This window comes from Dipodomys merriami, unplaced genomic scaffold (genome assembly GCF_024711535.1).
Source record: "Dipodomys merriami isolate MVZ:Mamm:240054 unplaced genomic scaffold, mDipMer1.0.p SCAF_469, whole genome shotgun sequence".
Classification (NCBI taxonomy): Eukaryota; Metazoa; Chordata; class Mammalia; order Rodentia; family Heteromyidae; genus Dipodomys; species Dipodomys merriami.
In genome coordinates this window covers 435,001-455,440 of record NW_027206034.1, presented here as the reverse complement: position 1 = coordinate 455,440, position 20,440 = coordinate 435,001, and the positions used below count along the sequence as shown (strand labels likewise).

Genomic DNA, 20,440 nt, shown 5'->3' with positions numbered 1-20,440 from the left:
GCTTTATTGGAGAAAAGGAGCCTCATTGAATTTCCTGCTTAGGCTAGCTTCAAAGCGAGGTCCTCAGATCTCAGCCTCCTGATTACGATTACAGGCATGAGCCACTGGCACCCATCCTACGATACTGTTCTTAATGGCAGTGGCAGTCAGATGGGGCCTTCATCCATGTTTTATATGATCTCATCCTAATAGATACTGTCCTCAGGCTAGAGTCTAAGGGACTGGCTGGAAAAGCTCAGGCCTGGCCACAGTGACAATTCAGTGAGTTACATTTCTTGGATTTGGATGCAGGCCATCTACTTTGCTTCTTGGGCTCCTGCTTTCAAGTGCTCTGCTCGACTATACCTGGAGTTTCTGGTAAGACGCATGGGAGAATGTGGGTACTTTCTCTCAGGTGATGGCCATATGGGGAGGAACAGAGGACAGTGGCCCACCCTGGTTTCACTATCCCTTATTACTGATAGCAGAAATACCAGCTTGTGTTCAGAATGGCTTAGAAGCAGCTCTTGGTGGCTTTGCAGCTTGGCTTTCAGTTCTGGCATGACAGTGCATTGGGAAGGTTCTGGATCCAGAGTCAGGCTCAGCTTTGGGTCAGTGTCTGCCACGTGCTAGCTCTTGCTTCCATCCCAGATGAGTCACTGTCCATCTCTAAGCTGCCCTGCCATGTCTCCTCCTCATATACCTTCTTCTGATGAAGAAATTCCCTTCAGATAAATAGAGATTCCATGGAAGGAAATTGTTCATGTACAGCTGGTTTCTCCACAAACAGTTGTTCAATTTTATTTCCCTTTCATTTTTCTTCCTCTTCCCAGAGATCACTGCCTCTAAGAACTTGATAGCAGATAGACTTAGATGATTACATGTAAATTGGAGCTGGCTTCTGAAACTCCAGGCGAGTTTCTGCCGACCTGGGAGAATTTTTTAGGGCCCTATGCACCTAATGCATTTTAGTCTTTATTTTTATTTTTCACCTATATTTTTCTTCTCATATTACTTCTAGGTGCCTTTTATTTTCCTTTAGGACTCATGCATAATTTTGGCTGCTTTTAGGTATAATTAATAAAAGGCCCAAATCATTTCAGTGATAGGAAGATTTATTATTTCACATAATAATAACCATGGCACAAGGGTAACTGTAGAATTCATTAATTCAGTGGCTCAGTACTGTCTTCTTTTTTTTTCTCTTTTCTTTTTTGTTGTTCATGGGGCTTGAACTCTGGGCCTGGGCAATGTCCCTTAGCAACTCAGCTCAAGGCTAGCATTCTACCACTTGAGCCACAGTGCCACTTCTGGTTTTCTGCTGGTTTACTGGTGATAAAAATTTCACAGGTTTTCCTGCCTGGGCTGGCTTTGAACTGTGATCCTCAAATCTTAGCCTCCTGAGTAGCTAGGATTACAGGCATGAGCCACCTGCACCCAGCCTGTCTTCTTATATTTATATTCCTACCATCTTTTGAATTGACCATATTGGGTATATTCTCCCAGCTAAAGTTCATCGTCACAAGTTAGCTATTGCAGCACCAGACATCTATGTAAACACAGAAAACAACAGTATGAATGATGGGACAAAATCAGGATTTGTTTGTAAAGAGGAAGGAGAAGTGACTGCTGAGGTGATATTAATCCTTGATAAGAAGCATGTACCTTTTCTCTTTTGCCTACAGGTTAAGAACAAATATGTTGTCATGGCATAATGTGATATACATACTGTGCCCTCTACTATTATTTCCTCATTTTACTTCATTCTGTTCTCTACACTAGAAGGCCAAACCAGACCACTAGCTATTGCCAGTACTAGGTACACCTCATTTTTACCTCCGTGTTTTAGGCAGGCTGAGCCTGTGCCTGAACCACACCCTGCCCATGTGCCCTGCCCTGCAGCTGTAGTACAAGACAAAAACGGCTAGAGTCAATAGTAGAAGCAGAACTCTCCTCTGCTCCCTCCCAAATATTATTTTAGACACAATCTTTTTATTTTTATTGTAAGATAAAACAGAAAATACAGCTGGCGCTGTTGGGTTATGCTTGTAATCCTAACTCTTCAGCAAGCTGAGATCTTAGGACTGAGTTTCAAAGCTAGCCTGGACAGAAAAGTCTTTGAGTCTCTTCTCTCCATCAAACCATCAAAAAGCCTGAAGTAAAGCTGTGGCTCAAGTGGTAGAGTGCCAGCCTTGAGCAAAAAAGCTAAGGGACAGCACCCAGGCCTTGAGTTGAATCCTCAGAACTGGCACCCCCACTCAGGCTCTATCCAGGATCCTGCTTTCCCTTGATCTGTCAGACCTCCTCTGCCTCCTCCAGCCTGTGACATTTCCAATGTCTTTTCTTTAGCATGAGCTTGACACTTTTGGAAAGGGCAGCTACTGATCTTGTGGGAAGCCTCCTAGTATGACTTGGGTGAGTGTTTTTTTTTTTATTTTGTTTGGTCCTGGGGCTTGAACTTAGGGCCTGGTTGCTATCCTTGAGCTAGTTCTAGGCTATCACTCTACCACTTGGATCTAAAACACCACTTCCAGTTTTCTGGTGTTCACTGGAGATAAGAATGTCACAGACTTTCCTCTCTGGGCTGGCTTTGGAGCAATATCCTCAGATCTGAGCCTCCTGAGTGGCTAGGGTTTCATGGGTGAGCCACTGAGACCCAGCTAGGCTGATATTAGTTAGTTAGTTTGTTTTTGTATGCCTAATTTTATGACTGAATGAGAAAACTCAGTACCTCATATCAGTTTCTGATGTCTCATTGCCTGGGTGTATCTTTGGTCACCTACTTAAGGTGATCCTTGCCAGTTTTTTTCAGGATGAGGCCACTGTTTCTTATATGGTAATTGGCAAATAATCTAAGTCTACAGTTCAATTGCAAAGAGATTTTCTTCAAAGGGTATCTCTGTGCATGTTTAGCTTAAGAAACAGATGGGAAACAGATACTACGGTTGAGAAGGACATGGGCCAGGTTGGTATCCCAGCAAGATCTTCTGCCTCATCTCTAAATGGCCCAGCTGATGAAGTGCCTGTGCTTCAACCTCAACTTCTGTTTGAGAACCTAGCCTGATATTGTTGATTTGCCTATAAGGTTTTCTGCACTTGAAGTTCCCTGCAAGAGGGTTTCCTTCCAAACTGAGATTCATAAAGTGAGTTAGGTTTAACAGAAGCAACATAAAATGGAACTGGAATCAAGAAGCATTTATTTAGCATTTATTTATCTGCTACTATGTTAAATCTAAGGAACGTGAAAGTCATAGTCTCTGTCCACAAATCCAGCACCTTTTCTTCAAGGGGAGGACTTTGTTTTCGAGACCTAATGAAAAAACATTAAAAAAAATCCCCCTGAGGGAGAGCACTAGCCCTGAGCAAAAGAAGATCAAGGACAGAGGCCAGGCCCAAAGTTCAAACCCAGCATAAAGAAAAAGTTCATGGGTGATTTTCACTATCTATGAGATGAGCTTAATATTCTAGTTTAGAAGCCTGGCACTAGTGCTCACACCTGTTATCCTAGCGACTCAGGAGGCTGAGATCTGAGGATCATGGTTCTGAGCTACCTTGAGCAGGAAAGTCCGTTAGACTTTTAGCTCCAATTAACCAGTAAAAAGCTAAAAGTTGAGGTATGGAACAAGTGGTTAAGTACCAAACTCCAAGGTAGAGTGGGAGGCCCTTAGTTTAAGTCTTATTATAGGTGTATGTGCAATATACATACACACACATGAAATTTTAAAAGTTCCAGTTTAGCCCCAATGATTCTTCAGGAGATTAAGGTGACATAATGATAAGGAACCAGAGTACTGCAAGAGGGCACAAACATACTTGTTGACATGGATTTAGAAGTCTGGTGGAGTCTTTGGAGGCACCTGCACCTAAGTCACTAATTAGGGCTGACGTGCCCCAGTAGTGTTAGTTTTCTGATTTGGATGCTGATTATCCTTATAATCCCTTTCTTTACTTAAATTGTATGATCTTTTGAGCTCCTGTTCTGACACAATGGTTTAACTACATTTGTTTTACTGTTCTCTTTAAATAGCTTTTCACCTGTGAGACTCTTATCTTCAATCACACACACACACACACACACACACACACACACACACACACACACACACACACAGCTGGAAGTGGAGCTGTTGTTCAAGTGGCTGGGCCCTAGGCTAGAACAAAAAAGCTCAAAAGCAATTCCCAGGCCATGGGGTCAAGCCCCAGAAATGAGGTAAGAGGAAGGTAGCAGCTATTAGATGAAACAGCAGGATAAGAGGCCAGAGCTAGAGTGGTCAAGCCTATGATCCTAACTACCTAAGGAAGTTGAGATCTGAGGATCCAGATTTGAAGCCAGCCCAGGCAGACAAATCAGAGATTTATCCCTAAATAACCAGCCTGGGTTCAATTTCCTCACCTGACAGAAACAAAAACATAAAAGTAAACAAAATTTCTGGGGAAGGTTTATTTCTTATGATGGCTCTTCTGAAAACACTGAAGCCGTAGAAAACATGGATTCTCTTTTTCTCCTCTCCTGTCTCCCTTTTTCTTTCTTTTTTCTTTTTTCTCTGTGCTCTCTTTCTGTCTAGCACATGCTAGGCAAGATATGTAACCACTGAGTTTCATACCTAACCACATGTTTGGATTCTTAGATAATCCAATTCTCACTGGGTGCCAGTGGCTCACGCCTATAAACCTAGCTACTCAGGAGGCTGAGATCTCAGGATCATGGTTCAAAGCCAGCCCGGGCAGGAAAGTCCATGAACTCTTATCTCCAGTAAACCACCAGAAAACTGGAACTGGCTATATCTCTCAAATGGTAGAGTGCTCGCCTTGAGCTGAATAGCTGAGGGACAGCACCCAGGCCCAGAGTTCAAGCCCCATGACTGACAAAAAAAATACAATTCTCTTTACCTCAGAAAAGTTCCATTTTCCATATATTTATAACCTTATGCCTTTCTAGCTCCAAAAATCCAGACTTCACACATTTACACTGCTGAAGGATAAATAATGAGATGCATCTTTTGATGAGGGAAGGGTCCGGGGTCATCCTAAAAACCACAAATCAAAGCATCTTACACTTCTGCTTAGAAACCTACTGCCATTTCCCATTAAGTTCCATATTAAGAGTTAAATCTATCCTGAGCTGGGTGCAGGTTGCTAATGCCTACAATCCTAGCTACTCAGGAGCCTAAGGTTTAGGGATCATAGTTCGAGACAAGCTTGGGCAGGAAAATCTGAGATTCATCGCCATTTAACCACACATACGCATACACACGCGCGCGTGCACACACACACACACACACACACACACACACACACACAAACACACACACACAGAAAATAAAAAGAAAACTTCATCCCATCTCGTAAGCCTGACAAGACATGGTGTCCAAATCCCAGACCTCATCTTATCTTTGTGCAACCCCCACCCCCATTTTTTTGTGCCAGTCCTAGAGCTTAAACTCAGGGTCTGGGCACTGTCCCTGTGCTTCATTTACTCAAGGAACATACTCTACCACTTGAACCACAGCATCACTTCTGGCTTTTTCTGTGTATGTGGCACTGAACCCAGGGCTTCATGCATGCTAGACAAGCACTCTACCACTAAGCCACATTCCAATTTACTTGGCCTCCCTTTTTTTTGCAGCTTTTTTCTTTTTCTTTTCTTGGATTGCTAAAATTTGTTAAGGCCTTTGCATTTGCTAGTTAGTCCTCCCTCACCTTTTCCTGCCCCATTCATATAACTAAGCGTCCTCTCAAACACTTTGCTACTGGCCTGGACAGCCCTGTTCTGCCCATTTGGGCCTTGCCAAGTCAGTGGCTTGGGTGACCCCTGACCTCGGGATAATGTGGGAGGGTACTTGGCACTCAGTACCTCTCGGATGGTCAGATCTTCAAAAACACAAAGGCAGTCTCCTTTTCCAAGCCAACATCACTCCAATGACTATGGTCAGCCAACCTTTAAACCACTGGTTGGTGCCCAAACTCAACAAACCAGACCCCAGCCGCATCAGATCGAAGAAGAAGCAGGACCAAGAAGTACAAGCGGCCAGACCCACCCAGCAGGGGGAAGTATTCCCCAGGCATTGGGAGCATGTTTTGGAGGTGTCAGCAGTGGCTGTGGTGCTGGCTGGGTGCATGGTACTCCCCAAGTTGTGGTCGGCAGGAGCAAGGTAAGTCCCAGAGTAGGTGCTGGTAGCCTTGATTGCTGAGAAGAGAAAATGAAAGAAAAGGTGGCCTGAGGGTGTGTGGTAGGTGTGAGAGACACAAGCATATGCATTTTGGTTCCTTAAAAATATGAATCCCTTCAGCTTATTTTTTTCTTAGTTCACTGGTGTATTCTCTTCCAATTCATCATAAAATACCCAGAAAACTTAGGAAACCATTAAATAATGCAATTTCACTTTCACCTACCTGTTATTCATTTATGTTTGCTGTGAGATGATGAATTCATTGAGAGTAGAGTATCTACATTCCTTCTACTAATAATATTAACAGCATAAACAATATAAACTCATAGTCTTCCAGTCTAGAACATTCTAGATGATTTTTTTGGTCGGTCCTGGGGCCTGAACTCTGGGCCTGGGCACTGTCCCTCAGCTCTTCAGCGTAGGGCTAGCACTCTACCACTTGAGCCACAGTGCCACTTCCGGATTTTTCTGCATATGTGGTGCTGAGGAATCAAACCCAGGGCATCATGCATGCAAGGCAAGCACTCTACTACTGATCCACCTTCCCAGCGCCTCTAGATGATCTTTAAATCATGTAGATTCAAATTTAGATGGTGATGACCAAAAAATAGAGATTACCATTGTTTCCTATTTCAGAGTATGTCCTAATCTTATATGAAGTTACATGAATTACATTTCTACAATGATATATTTTGTATGTATTACATATCGTGCATGAATTACACATATTATAACACACACACACACACACACACACACACACACACACACACACACACACACACACACACACACACACACACACACACACACGTATACATACAGCTTAGCTCCAAGGTGTCTTAAAGTTGCTTTCTGGTTTCATGCCTTGTGATTGTTTTTCTCCCTGGTATTTTAATGGCTCTAGGCAACTGGTACCATATATAACTTTGAGCTTTCTCATGGATTGTTTTTATACCTTTGAACTCTTTCTCTGGCATTTTCACCTATCATAATCCTATGTACCTCTCATGGCAGACATTTGCAGATGCCTATGGGCCTAATAAAGTTAACATAAATGAGTGAATTGAATTCAAGTGCCAGTTTTGAGGTGCAGGAGCATTGCCTGAAAGGACCAGTTGCCTGAAAGGACCATTTGGCATGAGGTAGTTATTAACCAGTCAGTATAGAGCCTTTGTTTCAAGTTTTCAAGGGAAATTGGACACTTGCACATTTGTATGAAGACTGGTTTTTTGTATATATTTTTTACTGTAAAGATACTGTACAGAGGGGTTACAGTTACATGAACAAGGTAATGAGTCCATTTCCTATCGAGCAATGTTACCTCCTCCTTTGTTTTTCTTCTTCTTTTTTTTATTGTGAAAGTACTGTACAGAGGGGTTACAATTACATGGGCACGATAATGAGTACATTTCTTATCAAGCATTGTAGCCTCCTCCTTTTTTTCCCCTTCCCATCCATTCCCATCCTCCCCTCTCTCCCCCCATCCTCCCTGCCCCCCACAAAAGTTCATTTTCGACATGATGACTTGTACATCTCATTGTTGCAATGGGTCCACCTGTATCCTTATTTAAATGATTTTTTTCCCTTTTCCCTCCACAAATTATACCGACACTAAATACAGTGAAAGCAGGGGTTATACTGTGGGGGAGGGACATACAAAGCAACAATGAAATAATCTTATAAATGTGTTAGAAACAATCACATGAAAGAAAAAAAGCATTTGAATACATATCTTAGGGTTCATTTCCCTAACATCACCTTATCTGACCTTTTCTGCTTGACTCAGACATATACTAGATATTGCAAATAAGGAAATCTATGGGACCTATGTTTCTTTGGGCCTGGCTTATGAAGACTAGTTTTCAAACATGGAACTCATTTAAAAGTTTAGACACTATATAGATAAATTAAAAACATCTCTAGGCTAGGTTTGACACTCCAAGCTCTAGACTTTTGTTTGGTACTTTGTGATTGAATAATGTCTTCTGATTCAAAATGGCTGTTTTCCTTTCTGCTAGCATTTTTGGTGTATATCTTAATTATAGTAGTGTGCTGGTCTTTCTGCCTTATTAGTTGCTAGTATGTTTTTAAAATCTATTTGAGGGTTGGGAAGGTTGCTCAGTGGTACAGCGCTTGCCTTGCATGCCTGAGGCCCTGAGTTCAATCCTCAGCACCACATAAGGAAAAAGTAAAAAGCCGGAAGTGGTGCTGTGGCTCAAGTGGTAGAGTGCTAGCCTTGAGCTGAAGAGCTGAGGGACAACGCCCAGGCCCAGAGTTAAGGCCCCATGACTGGACCAAAAAACAAAAAACAAAAACATAAAAAAAACAAATAAAATCTATTTGAAACATTTGATATCATATATTGGCTCTTTCCTGCATGTAGTCCATGTCTCTATAGAAAAGGTTTATACATACCTATGTGTATGGGTGAAGGAGGGTGAAATAAAATGAGAGAGAGCAAAAAAGAAGAGGGTGAAGGAAAGGGCAGGAAATATATTAATTCTCTCAAGCTATTTGGTTCTCCTTCTCTTTGTTGAAGGGCCAATATGATATTGATTTAATTCCCAAAGAGCTCTTCTGGAAGGAATTAGATTGGGTATTTGAATTGCTGCTCAAAAGTTGATTTGAGGTGCTGGGAATGTGGCTTAGTAATAGAGTGCTTGCCTACCATGCATGAAGCCCATTGCTCAATTCCTCAGTACCACATACACAGAAAAAGCCAGAAGTGGGCTGTGCCTCTCAAGTGTTAGAGTGCTAGTTTTGAGCAAAAAAAGCTCCAGGACAGTGGCCAGGCCTTGAGTTCTAGTCCTAGAACTGGCAAAAATAATGTTGAAGTAGGAGGTCAATGGATATAGCCAAATGGTGGAGCTCTTCCCTGGTATGTGTGGGGTCCTGAATTCTATTGCTCACACTGTAAAAAAAAAAAAACATAAGTAAGTATGAAATATAAGTCAATCGTCATCTCTTTTTTTAAATTTTTTTATTGTAAAGATACTATACAGAGGGTTACAGTTACATGAGCAAGGTAATGAGTACACTTTCTATTGAGCATTGTTAACCCCTCCATTGTTTTCCCCCTAATATTCCTTCCCTCCCTACCTCCCCCGAGGTTCTTTTTTTTTAATTGTGATTAAGTGATTACATAATTTCCAAAATTTCACAGTATTGTGGAATAATGATGCTCATTTAAAGTCACAAGTTCATTCTAACTTTCCTGGAGCAAATTGTCTATCACAGTCTATAACATATAACAGTGTACACATATACACCATACATGTGATCAGCAGCATGGGGATATTTAGTAGTGGTTCGACCAGATGAGTGAGAGTTCTTTGTTTCTTAAGTCCTGTTAATTTTGTCATATCACCTAACATTTTGGATTTAGCATCCACTTATCAGGGAGACCATGTATTGTTTGTCTCTTTGCTCTTGGCTTACCTCGCTCAACATGATTCCTTCTAGCTCCATCCATTTCCCTGCAAATGCCATTATTTTGTCATTTCTAATGGCTGCATAATATTCCATTGTGTATAGATACCACAATTTTTGGATCCATTCCTCTGTGGTGGGGCATCTGGGTTGTTTCCATATCCTAGCTATTGTGAACAGTGCTGCAATAAGCATGGAGGTTCACATGTCCTTATATATTGGTTCCTGTTGTTCAGGGTAGATGCCTAAAGTGGTATGACTGGGCCGTAAGGGAGGTCAATCTTTAGCTTTATAAGGACCCTCCAGACTGCTTTCTAAAGTGGTTGTATAAGTGTACATTCCCACCAGCAGTGTAATAGGGTTCCTCTTTCTCCACATCCCCTCCAGCATTTGTCTTTGGCTGATTTGTGGATGTGGGATATTCTGACGTCATCTCTTTCGTAACATCAAATGTTCCAATACTAACAGAATTTTGGTATATTTATGATGAATATTTTTAATAATAACAAAATGCCCAGAAAGTGTTTCATACTTATAATCCTAGATATTCCAGAGAAAGAGATAGGAGGATTATGGTTTAAGAGCATACCAAACAAAAAGTTAGTGTTTCAGAGATAGCAAGCATGGTAGTTTATGTCTGTAATCTTAGGTACTTGAGAGGCAGTGTAAGAAATTCGTGGTCTGAGGCTCACCTGTGCAAATTAGGAAACCCTATCCAAAAAACAAAAGCAAAAGGATTAGAGACATCTTTTAATCACTAGGGCCACCACTACAAATAGGAAACAAAACCCTAAAAAACTGTTCTGACAGAAATGTTTTTGGATAGATTAAATCTCTGGAAGAGTTTTAGTAGTAAGTGATTACTAAAGATTTTAAAGGATAGTCAGTAAAAGGGGAAATAGATAATGAACCTCCTCACAATGAAAAACTTACTCAGGGAAAGACCCTAGGAAGACAGGAAAAAGATAAACTATAAACTAGCATGAAATATTTGCAAACCATATAGTAGAGGAGTTAAATCTCCAAAATACAGTGTTCTCAAATCTCTGTAGTACATAATGATAAAAACCAAACCAGAATGATTCGATAATGACCAAAAGATACAAATAAATGTTTCCCTGAAGAGTATATATTCAGCAAATAAGCACATAAAAGGATGCCTTGGTCCCAGCCCTTAGAGAAATGCAACTTAAAAGGCACAGTGAGGTACCACTACATACCTGTCTGAATGGCTCAATCAAAATAGTGACAACACAAGATTGATCAGAATTCAAGTGAACTTGATTATTCATACATTGCCACTAGGAAAGTAAAATGATATTTTACTTGGGAAAAAATAGAACAATACCTGGTTTTTGGACAGTCCTGTGACTTGAACTCAGTCCCATGGCACTATCCGTGAGCTTCTTTTTAGCTCAAGGCTAGCGCTCTACCACTTGACCCACAGTGCCAGTTTCTGTGCATGTGGTACTGAGTAATCAAACAAAGGGCTTCATGCATGCTAGGCTACTACTCAGGTACATGCCCAGCCTAACAGTAACATTTAAAATTTAACTGAGCAGGCATTTTTCCCAGAGAAAGCTTTCATTCCCATAAACACCTGTACATAAGCTTTCTGAATCATTTTATTTCTGTGATAGTCCCAAAGTACATTTATACCATGGACTATTCAGAAACAGTAAAAAAAAATCTTAATACAAGTGGGTCTGGAGGGACTTAAATGCTGTGTAAAAATTCTTAACAAGTGACATGCTATGTAATTCCATCTATACTTCTTTAAGTGACAGAATTTCAGTTGAAATATGTTGAAAGCTGAAGATTGGTGGATTCTGCCACAATGAATTATGCTTCAGTTATGAAAGCTGTTACTAGGAGAACCTGGGGGAAGATCTGTGGGATCTTGTCTGTATTAATTTACTAATGTTCCTGCCTGTGACTCTGTGAAAGTGTCAAAAGATTTAGACAAATAATTTATACTAAAAAAAAGCTGACCTCAATCACTTTTTCCCTTGGACTTTCTGATAAAGATGATCCTGAGACTCCACTGATAACTGAAGCAAGTCCTATCATTGAAGAAAGAAACTGTAAGTCAGTGGAGAATTCTGAGTCTGTGAAGAATACTGAATCTGTTGACCAACATACCAATCAAGAGACTTAATGGAAGCTGTAGTGTCCAGTTGAAAAAACCAGAAGTTGGGTCTTCCAGGGACCCTGAGACTTCAGAAGTTCTCCCTTTTCAGGTATCACAGAATCTCTTTTTTTTTTTTTGTGGGTTGTGGGGCTTGAGTTCTGGGCTTGGGCACTATCTCTGTGTTCTTCAGCTCAAGGTGAGCACTCTACCACTTGAGCCACAGTACCACTAATGGTTTAGTGGAGGTAAGAGTCTCATGGACTTTCCTGCCCTGGCTGGCATTAAACCGTGATCCTCAGATCTCAGCCTCCTGAGTAGCTAGGATTACAGGCGTGAGCCACTGGTGCCCAGCTAGAATCTCTATTAAAATATTGGGATTTAAAAATATTAGAGTTTACCAGGTACCCCTGGCTCACACCTGTAATCTTAGCTACTGAGGATGCTTAGGTCCAGATGAATGCAGATTCCATCTCCAACTAAATGCCAGCAAAGTGCTACACTAGAGGTATGGCTCAAGTGGTAGAGTGCCAGCCATGAGCAAGCAAGCCAAATGTGTGAAGCCCTGGTACAATGAGAAAAACAAATCATTTAAATAGGGATACAGGTGGACCCATTGCAACAATGAGATGTACAAGTCATTATGTCGAAAACGAACTTTACAACTTTGGTGGGGGGTCAGGGAAAACTGTGTGGGGGGGCGGGGGGAAGGATGGGAAGGGATGGGAAGGGGAAACAAAGGAGGCGGCTAAATGCTTGATAAGAAATGTACTCATTATCTTGCCCATATAATTGTAAACCCTCTGTACAGTATTTTCACAATAAAAAAGACAGATTCAAGCTCAATGCTAATTTAGGTTTACATTTCTTTTCTTATTTTTACAACCATAAATAATAGTTTTTCAGTTCTATAAATGCCATCAGCAGTAATTTCCTTTGCTGCATGGTGCCTACATAATAAACACAGACAACTGTCTATCAGTCAAGCAATGCATTAAGCAAATATTATTAGGTTCCCATACTTTAGCTAATAATTAGATAACTTATGTATATTGTACTCTGGCTCAATAATTTTTCACACTTTCTTGTGTCTTCCCCCCCCCATTTACTGGGACAATAGGAAACTTTCCAAAGATATACCCCAGGCCAGATGGAAATATTGGGGCCCCGGGGGCAAGTCCTTGCTCTCCTCACCCTCAGCTACAGTGGCCACAGTGGGTAAAATCATCAGTCATTTCATTACTGTCTGTGTGCGTTTTACAGATTTGTGTTACAAAGGACTTAGTTAATAATTCTCCTTCCACATTTGTTCAAGGGTTTATTGTTTGAAGAAAAATAATCATGAGATGATAGACACTGCTAGTAGAATTGGTAGCATTTTCTTATTAGAATGAAGTCTAGGAATTGCTATAAATGTCTGTTCTTTAATGATGATATATCAGGGTTTTGTTTAAAAAATGTTATACTAAGGAGATATTTTCAAGGAATAATTACCCCAATTGTTAAAAATAACCTGTCTTATAGCATTCATGATTTTAGATATACACACTTTGATATTTCGTTTTTAGAATTTAGCTTGGTAAGTTTGGGTAATAAAGAGCAACAAATTTAATTTTTCTCTAGGACAAGATACTTCAAACATCATTGAAACAACAGAGTCTTCCCTTGGGATCCCTAGTCCCAGTGAGATTTCAGCTGAAGTCAAGCTGCTGAAGGTCAGTATAGAGAAAATTTAAGTCCTAGGATACTTTGGATTCAGTAGCTAGCTTGTGCATTTTTGATATTAAGGACATGGGGACATCCTACAGCTGTGGTGGGTTGCCTTGTGAATCCAGCTGCCAGTTACAGATCTGTGTCTTGTAACTGTTCATATCTCTCTATTCTGCATCTGAAGTAATTTCAAGGACTGCTGTATAATAAAATTATATTGCCATATATGCTGAATATAAGAATTACTTAGCACTTTATATGGCAACCACGGTTGGCTGAATTTAAAACTGACAGGACCAAAAAAGATTTTTGTTTATTTAGGGCTATTTTTTTTGCCTTTTGTTTTTTGTTTGTTTGATTTTCTACCTTTTGATTTTTGATACTAGGCATTGAACCCAGGATGTTGCAATTGCTAGGCAAGTGTTTTGCCATTGAGCTGAGGTACATTCTAGCCTTTTCTCTCTCTTTTTTTTTGCATTTGGGTTTTTATGAAGGTGAGGGTTTATATATATATATATAGTGAAAATACCATACAGAGGTGTTACAATTACATGGACAAGGTAATGAGTACATTTCTTATCAAGCATTATTGCCTCCTCCTTTGTTACCCCTTCCCATCCCTTCCCATTTCCCGTTCCCCCCACTTCCATCACCACCCCACACACACCGTGCCAAAGTTGTAAAGTTCGTTTTTTGACATTGTTGCAATAGGTCCAACTGTATCCCTATTTAAAATATTTGTTTTTTTTCCTTCCCCTCCACAAATTATACCAACATCAAATACAGTGAAAACAGGGGTTATACCGTGGGGGAGGGACATACAAAGCAACAAAGAAATCATCTTATAAATATGTTAGAAACAATTGTATGAAAGAAAAAAGAAACATTTGTGTCCTTATCTTGGGGATAATTTCACCTACCATCAACTTTTCTTACCGTTTCTGCTTGTCTTAGACATATACTAGTTATTGCAAATAAGGGAAATCATGGGACCTATGTTTATTTGGGCCTGGCTTACTTCACTTCATATAATTTTGTCCAACTCTCCATTTCATAACAAATGGGGCAATGTCATTCTTTCTGAATTCCATTGTGTATATATGCCACATTTTCTTGATCCATTCATCTACTGAGGGGCATCTGGGTTGGTTCCATATCTTAGCTATGGTAAATTATGCTGCAGTATACATAGTCGTGCTTGTAGCTTTAGCATGGTCTTCTTTGTGATCGCTTGGGTAAATGCCCAAAAGAGGGATTGCTGGGTCATAGGGAAACTCTATGTAGACTCTTTTGAGGAACCTCCATACTACATTCCAAAGTGGTTGAACAAGTTTATACTCCCACCAACAATTCAGAAGAGCTCCCTTCTGTCCACATCCCCGCCAACATCTGTTGTTATAAGAGTTCTTGATTCTAGCCATTCTAACAAGGGTTAGGTGGTATCACAATGTTGTTTTGATTTGCATTTCTTTTATGGCTGGGGAGGTTGAGCATTTCTTCATGTGTCCATTGGCCATCCTTCTTTCCTCTTCAGAGAAGTTTCTCTTTAAGTCTTTAGCCACTTATTTATTGGGCAGTTGTTTCTTTGAGGATTTGTTGTTGGGAAATTAAATTTTTTTGAGTTCAAGTTGTATTTTAGATATGTGACCCTTGTCCGTTGTATGGCTAGTGAAAATCTTTTCCCAATCGGTGGGCTTTCTATTGCTCTTGCTATGTCCTTTGCCATGCAGAAGTTCTGCAATTTCATGTAATCCCATGTGCCCAACCTTTCTTTGATTTGTTGTGTTTCTGGGTCTCTTTTAAAAACATTTTGGTCTGTGCCAAGATTTATTCTTCGAAGTTTGTCTTGATCAAAAGGAAACCTGCACTTCTAAGCCGTATGGAAAAGTTTTGAAGACCAGTTTGTTTTCTTCATCTCTCACAGCCCATATTGTTTCTCATTTAATACTCTTTGCTCATCTCTATCTTTTTTTCTCTGGAAGCAGATTTATTCTATCTGTTTTTCTCCATCTTCAGAGTTATATCATGTTTTGGCGTATATACCCATCAGAGACTAACAGGTTCCACTATCACTACTTGTGTATACCTAAGAGAGAACTGGATTGACATACCTTTGGGTCCATAGTGCATGGGTCAGTAGCCATGTCAGTAGACATGGCTGCAAAATACTCCATATATGAGGCACTGTTCTTACTGATGAGGCTATTTACTGTGAGGCTATTTTGGCTTTGACTAACACACTATGTGTTTAAAAAATGAGTTTATTTTTCTCCCTAAAGGACTCTAGAAATAGACTATTGCATGTTGTTTTGGTGAACGTAGGGTCCTGGTACCTTCAGTTTTCTTTGTTGTTTACTTTATGATTTTGTAATTGTTGTCAGATCATGCTGTGAGTGCAAGTATGGTATTCTCAAACAGATAAGCTCAAATTCAGGAGTTACAGAGACAGGAAGTTTCATTTCTCCTCATGCCCCCAGCAACTAGAATGGTTTAATGTCTAACTCTGATGCTTTGAGATATTGGGAGATTAAATTGTTAGCATTATCAGAAATTTTTATCAGGAGTTGCTTTTAGTGGGCAAAGAAAACAGGAGTTAGAAGTATGTTTGGATAGTAAACAGCAGTGACTTCATAAACACTTGAAGGACATCTGTCATTCAGAGCCATGTTTTAAGAGGGGAATGAAAATCATGGAAAACCCTGGGAAGAGTGGCTAGTATTAATGTCTTAAAAACTTGGAGAGTTAATGGATCATGCATATGAAAATCTAAGGAAAAGAGATAGGGAGAATATACCCTTTTTATACCTTTGAAGGCTAGCATGGAGGGCAGAGTTTAGGTTGTGTTTACTTATGTCTCATGAGTAGAGAACTCCCACTACTCAGTGGAAGTTTTATGGACTTAGATTTTAGTTGAATATTAAGTGTACCAGAATAGAATTGGTGGCATTTTCATCCTAAAGCCTTTCCCATCTTCTAAAGTTCCTAAGGAGAGAAATTAATTTCACTGTGAAGGAAATTATACTAGAGATGGTTCTTTTTAGAAGTTTGAGGTAAAAGATACCAATGAAATCACTCGGTCATCTTTTTTGCAATTTTGTCATGTTCCTTTAAGGATGTTGTCTTCTGCTTCGTGTGTGTGTGTGTGTGTGTGTGTGTGTGTGTTATTCCTGGGGGTTAAAAGCAGGACCTGGGTGCTGTCCCTGAACCTTTTTGCTCAAGGCTAGCACCCTACTACTTGAGCAACAGCTATACTTCTGTGATAATTACTTTTTTTTTTTTTGGTGATTAATTGGAGAGATAAATCTGCCTGGACTAGACTACCTTGCCTGGTCTGGCCTCAAACTGTGATGCTCAGATCTCAGCCTCCTGGATAACTAGAGTTCCAAGTGTGAACCACTGGCATCCAGCTAGTTAGCTAGCTAGCTTGCTTGCTTCCTTGCTTCCTTTCTTCCTCCACCCCACTTTTTTTTGTCTGTCATGGGGCTTGATCTCTGGGTGTGGGCCCTGTCCCTGTACCCTTCTGCTCAAGCTAGCACTCTAGCTCTTGAGCCACAGCGCCACTTCCGGTTTTCTGAGTGGTTTATTGGAGATAAGTGTCTCACAGACTTTCTTTCCCAGGCTAGCTTTGAACGGTGATCCTCAGATCTCAGTCTCCTGAGTAGCTAGGATTATAGGTGTGAGTTACCGGTTTCAGGCCTCTTTCTTTTTTAATGTTTATGTTCTGGCACTGGGGTTTGAACTCCCATCTTCACAGTCTACCTTGTCCTCCTCCCCCACAGCTGGCACATGAACCCTGCCTCTGATTTTTGCTGGATAAATAAATGGAGATGAAAGTCTCACAGGTTCTTCTGCCCTTGTGGCTTTCCATTGTGATCTTTAGATCTCAGCCCAGAGATCCTAGGACCATAGGCGTGAGTCATCAGTGGCCCAGTCCTGCTTTCTGGATTCAGATTCATATTTCAAAACTTTTTAACTGTTACTAAAAGATACGGGTTACAGTTATATAAGTTGGGTAAAGAGTACATTTCTTTTTTATCAATCGTGGACATGAACTCTGGGCCTGGGCACTGCCTCTCAGCTCTAGAGCTCAAGGCTAGTTAGTGCTCTACTACTTGAGCCACAATGCCACTTCTAGTTTTCTGATGGTTTATTGGAGATAAGAGTCTCACAGACTTTGCTACCAGGGCTTGCTTTGAACCACAATCCTCAGATCTCAGCTTCCTGAGTAGCTAGGATTACAGGTGTGAGCCACTGGTACCCAACTAAGAGTACATTTCTTTATTTTTTCTTCACCCTTTTTTTATTTTTAATTTTTATTGTGAAAATGCTGTACAGAAGTGTTCCAATTACGTGGGCAAGATAATGAGTACATTTCTTATCAAGCATTGTAGCCTCCTCCTTTGTTTCCCCTTCCCTCCCCCACCCTCCCCCACCCAATTCTCCTCCTCCCCCCAAAGTTTCAAAGTTTGTTTTTCCACATAACGACTTGTACATCTCATTCTTGCTATGGATCCACCTGTATCCCTATTTAAAGGATTTGTTTTTTGGACAATGTCACCACTTTCTTCTCTCTGTTAGGCTTGATTATAGGGAGTCTAGTGTAGCCTTCAATCTTAAGGACTAGTTAATCTTTACTGCTGAGCCCTGATTCCTCTGAATTCACTCTTATTCCTCAGGTGTTCAGTGAAGTCTGTTCACTTGATTGTTTAAAAACCAGATGTTTCCGCATAGCTTGAGCTATGGGGATTGTGTTGCTTACTACTTACACTAGTTCTTCTCCAACTGTGTGGCGTTACCTAGTGTTTTTTAACAGTGTATTATTCAGATAAAGACACATGGGCACATCTGTAGCTTCTTGAAACATTTTACTTATATAGCTGCATCCTCTGAAGTTTTCTGACTTTCAAATGATAGCTGCTTCAGCCTTCCCTGATGCCAGCCTTTTCCCTGACTTACATTGTGTGTGAGTGTTCTGTTGTCTTTAGGATCTCCTCTGTGTGTTGGGGTTTGGAACTTTTCTCTAGGCAGAAAGCCCAGCTGTAGGGTTGACTTTGTTTCTCTTTTCTCCTGGACCAAAGTCTTTTATTTTGTCTTTTTTTCCATTGTCTAAAAATAGTTCTTTCTTATATTTTGTCTGGTTTTCTAGTTGCTGTATAGGAAGGCAAGTGTAATATCAGCTTATTTATAGTACTTGAAAGCAAAAGTTCTCTCCATAATAGAGTGTTTGATATAATATAGTTTAATTACTTGGTGTACTTGTTGATCTCTTATATGATTTTTAAAGATAAAAGAGAACTGATTATTTTTGAAACATACTCATCTTTGTAATATATATTGATTCCCTTACTAAGAATCAGCATAGTCTTCTAGGACAAAGTTGAGCTATAATTTGCATACAGTAAAACTGTTTTTTTTGCAATATGACTTTGTGTTGAGAAATAATAATTATGTTTATACTGTATAGTCACAGTATATTGTGATACACAGACACAGAATATTTTCTGTATTTGTATGGCTCACTGAGATATAAGAATATTTTCATTACTAAGGGAGTTCCTTCATGCCAGTCTGTAGCCACACCGTTCTGTCTGTTCACAGCATTTTCCAACCATTGATCTCTTTCTGACTATAGTTTCCTCTTGTTTAGAAAAATGTTTACTATGTGTAGATAAATACTTTTTTCTTTTGCCAATTGTGGGGCTTGAAATCAGGACTTGGGTGTTGTCCCTGACCCTTTCTGTACTTAAGGCAGCTATCACTCTACCACTTAAGCCACAGCGCTATTCCCTAAATTTTTTGAGAAGTTATTTGGAAATAAGTATCTCATGGACTTTCCTGCCTGGAAGGCTTTGAACTGTGATCTTCAGATCTCAGTCTTCAGAGTAGCTGAGAAGGATTACAGGCATGAGTCACCAGACACCACTGCCTGGCTATTGTAACCTTTGTTTATTTATTTTGGCAATATGAAGTACCACTTGAGCCACATCCTTATTCCTTTCTTCTGCCTGTCTATCTATCTATCTATCTATCTATCTATCTATCTATCTATCTATCTATCTATCTATCTATCTATCTATCTATCTATCTATCTATCTATCTATTTATCTATCTATCTTTCTTTCTATCTATCTATCTATCTATCTATCTATCTATCTATCTATCTATCTATCTATCTATCTATCTATCTATCTATCTACAGGGAGCAGTTTTGTTCTCAGAGATGTCAGTTCATAATGGCAGGAAGGTCATGGCAAAGCAGAATCAATCATACCATGGCAACTAGAAAGCAGAAATAGCTAGTTTGTTTTTGGATCCAATCACTGGCTTTTACTTGTGCTGGCTTTGGGCTACAATTCTGCCTCTACTTTGTAAGCAGCTGTGATTACAGGCGTAAACTGTGTCTTTGGATTCTCTTTTCATTCTTTTCACTGTGTAGCCTGGCATCCTTGAACTGGATATGAATGTAGCTTAGGCTGGCCTCAGACTCACAATACTTATGCCTTAGTCTCTGGAGTAATGGCATTATAGGCATATATTAAATACTTAGTTATACTTTAAATTTATGCTTTATATTTTTTTTCTTAATTTTAATACTGAAATTTAAAACAGTTCATTTTCATAATGTGAACTTGTTCAGATTCTTTAAGAGATAGTATGCCCCTTCTAGGAAGATAACTATAGTCCTCACTTTTATCTTAGATTACCTTTGTTTGCTTTTATACTTTACATACTTATAGTACATTTTGTATCTATCTTCTTTCACAACATTTTTGTATCATTTGACCATGTTGCATTTTGGATGTGGTATTCCATTTTGTCACTATGTTATATTTTATTTATTCCACAGTTTTTAAGGATTGAAATAGTTTCCATGTTATAGCTATTACAAATACTGCTGCTCTGAATATTTTTGGTTATTTATTTATTTATTTTTGGCTAGTACTGAGGCTTGAACTCAGGGCCCAGGAACTGTCCCTGAGCTTCTTTTGCACAAGGTTATCACTCTATCACCTGAGCCACA

The 20,440-nt window shown here is 39.8% G+C and overlaps 1 protein-coding gene across 1 annotated transcript in view; it reads left to right on the top strand.

The window, feature by feature from the left end:
- The first annotated feature begins 5,840 nt into the window (after positions 1-5,840).
- The window catches only part of LOC138808693 (protein FAM114A2-like), a 49,989-nt gene continuing 35,389 nt past the window's right edge, over positions 5,841-20,440 (top strand). Inside the window, exons 1-3 of the mRNA XM_069994925.1 lie at positions 5,841-6,131; positions 9,144-9,177; positions 13,333-13,424. Coding sequence (XP_069851026.1) covers positions 5,841-6,131; positions 9,144-9,177; positions 13,333-13,424 — 417 coding nt within the window. The remainder of the gene's footprint in view (positions 6,132-9,143; positions 9,178-13,332; positions 13,425-20,440) is intronic.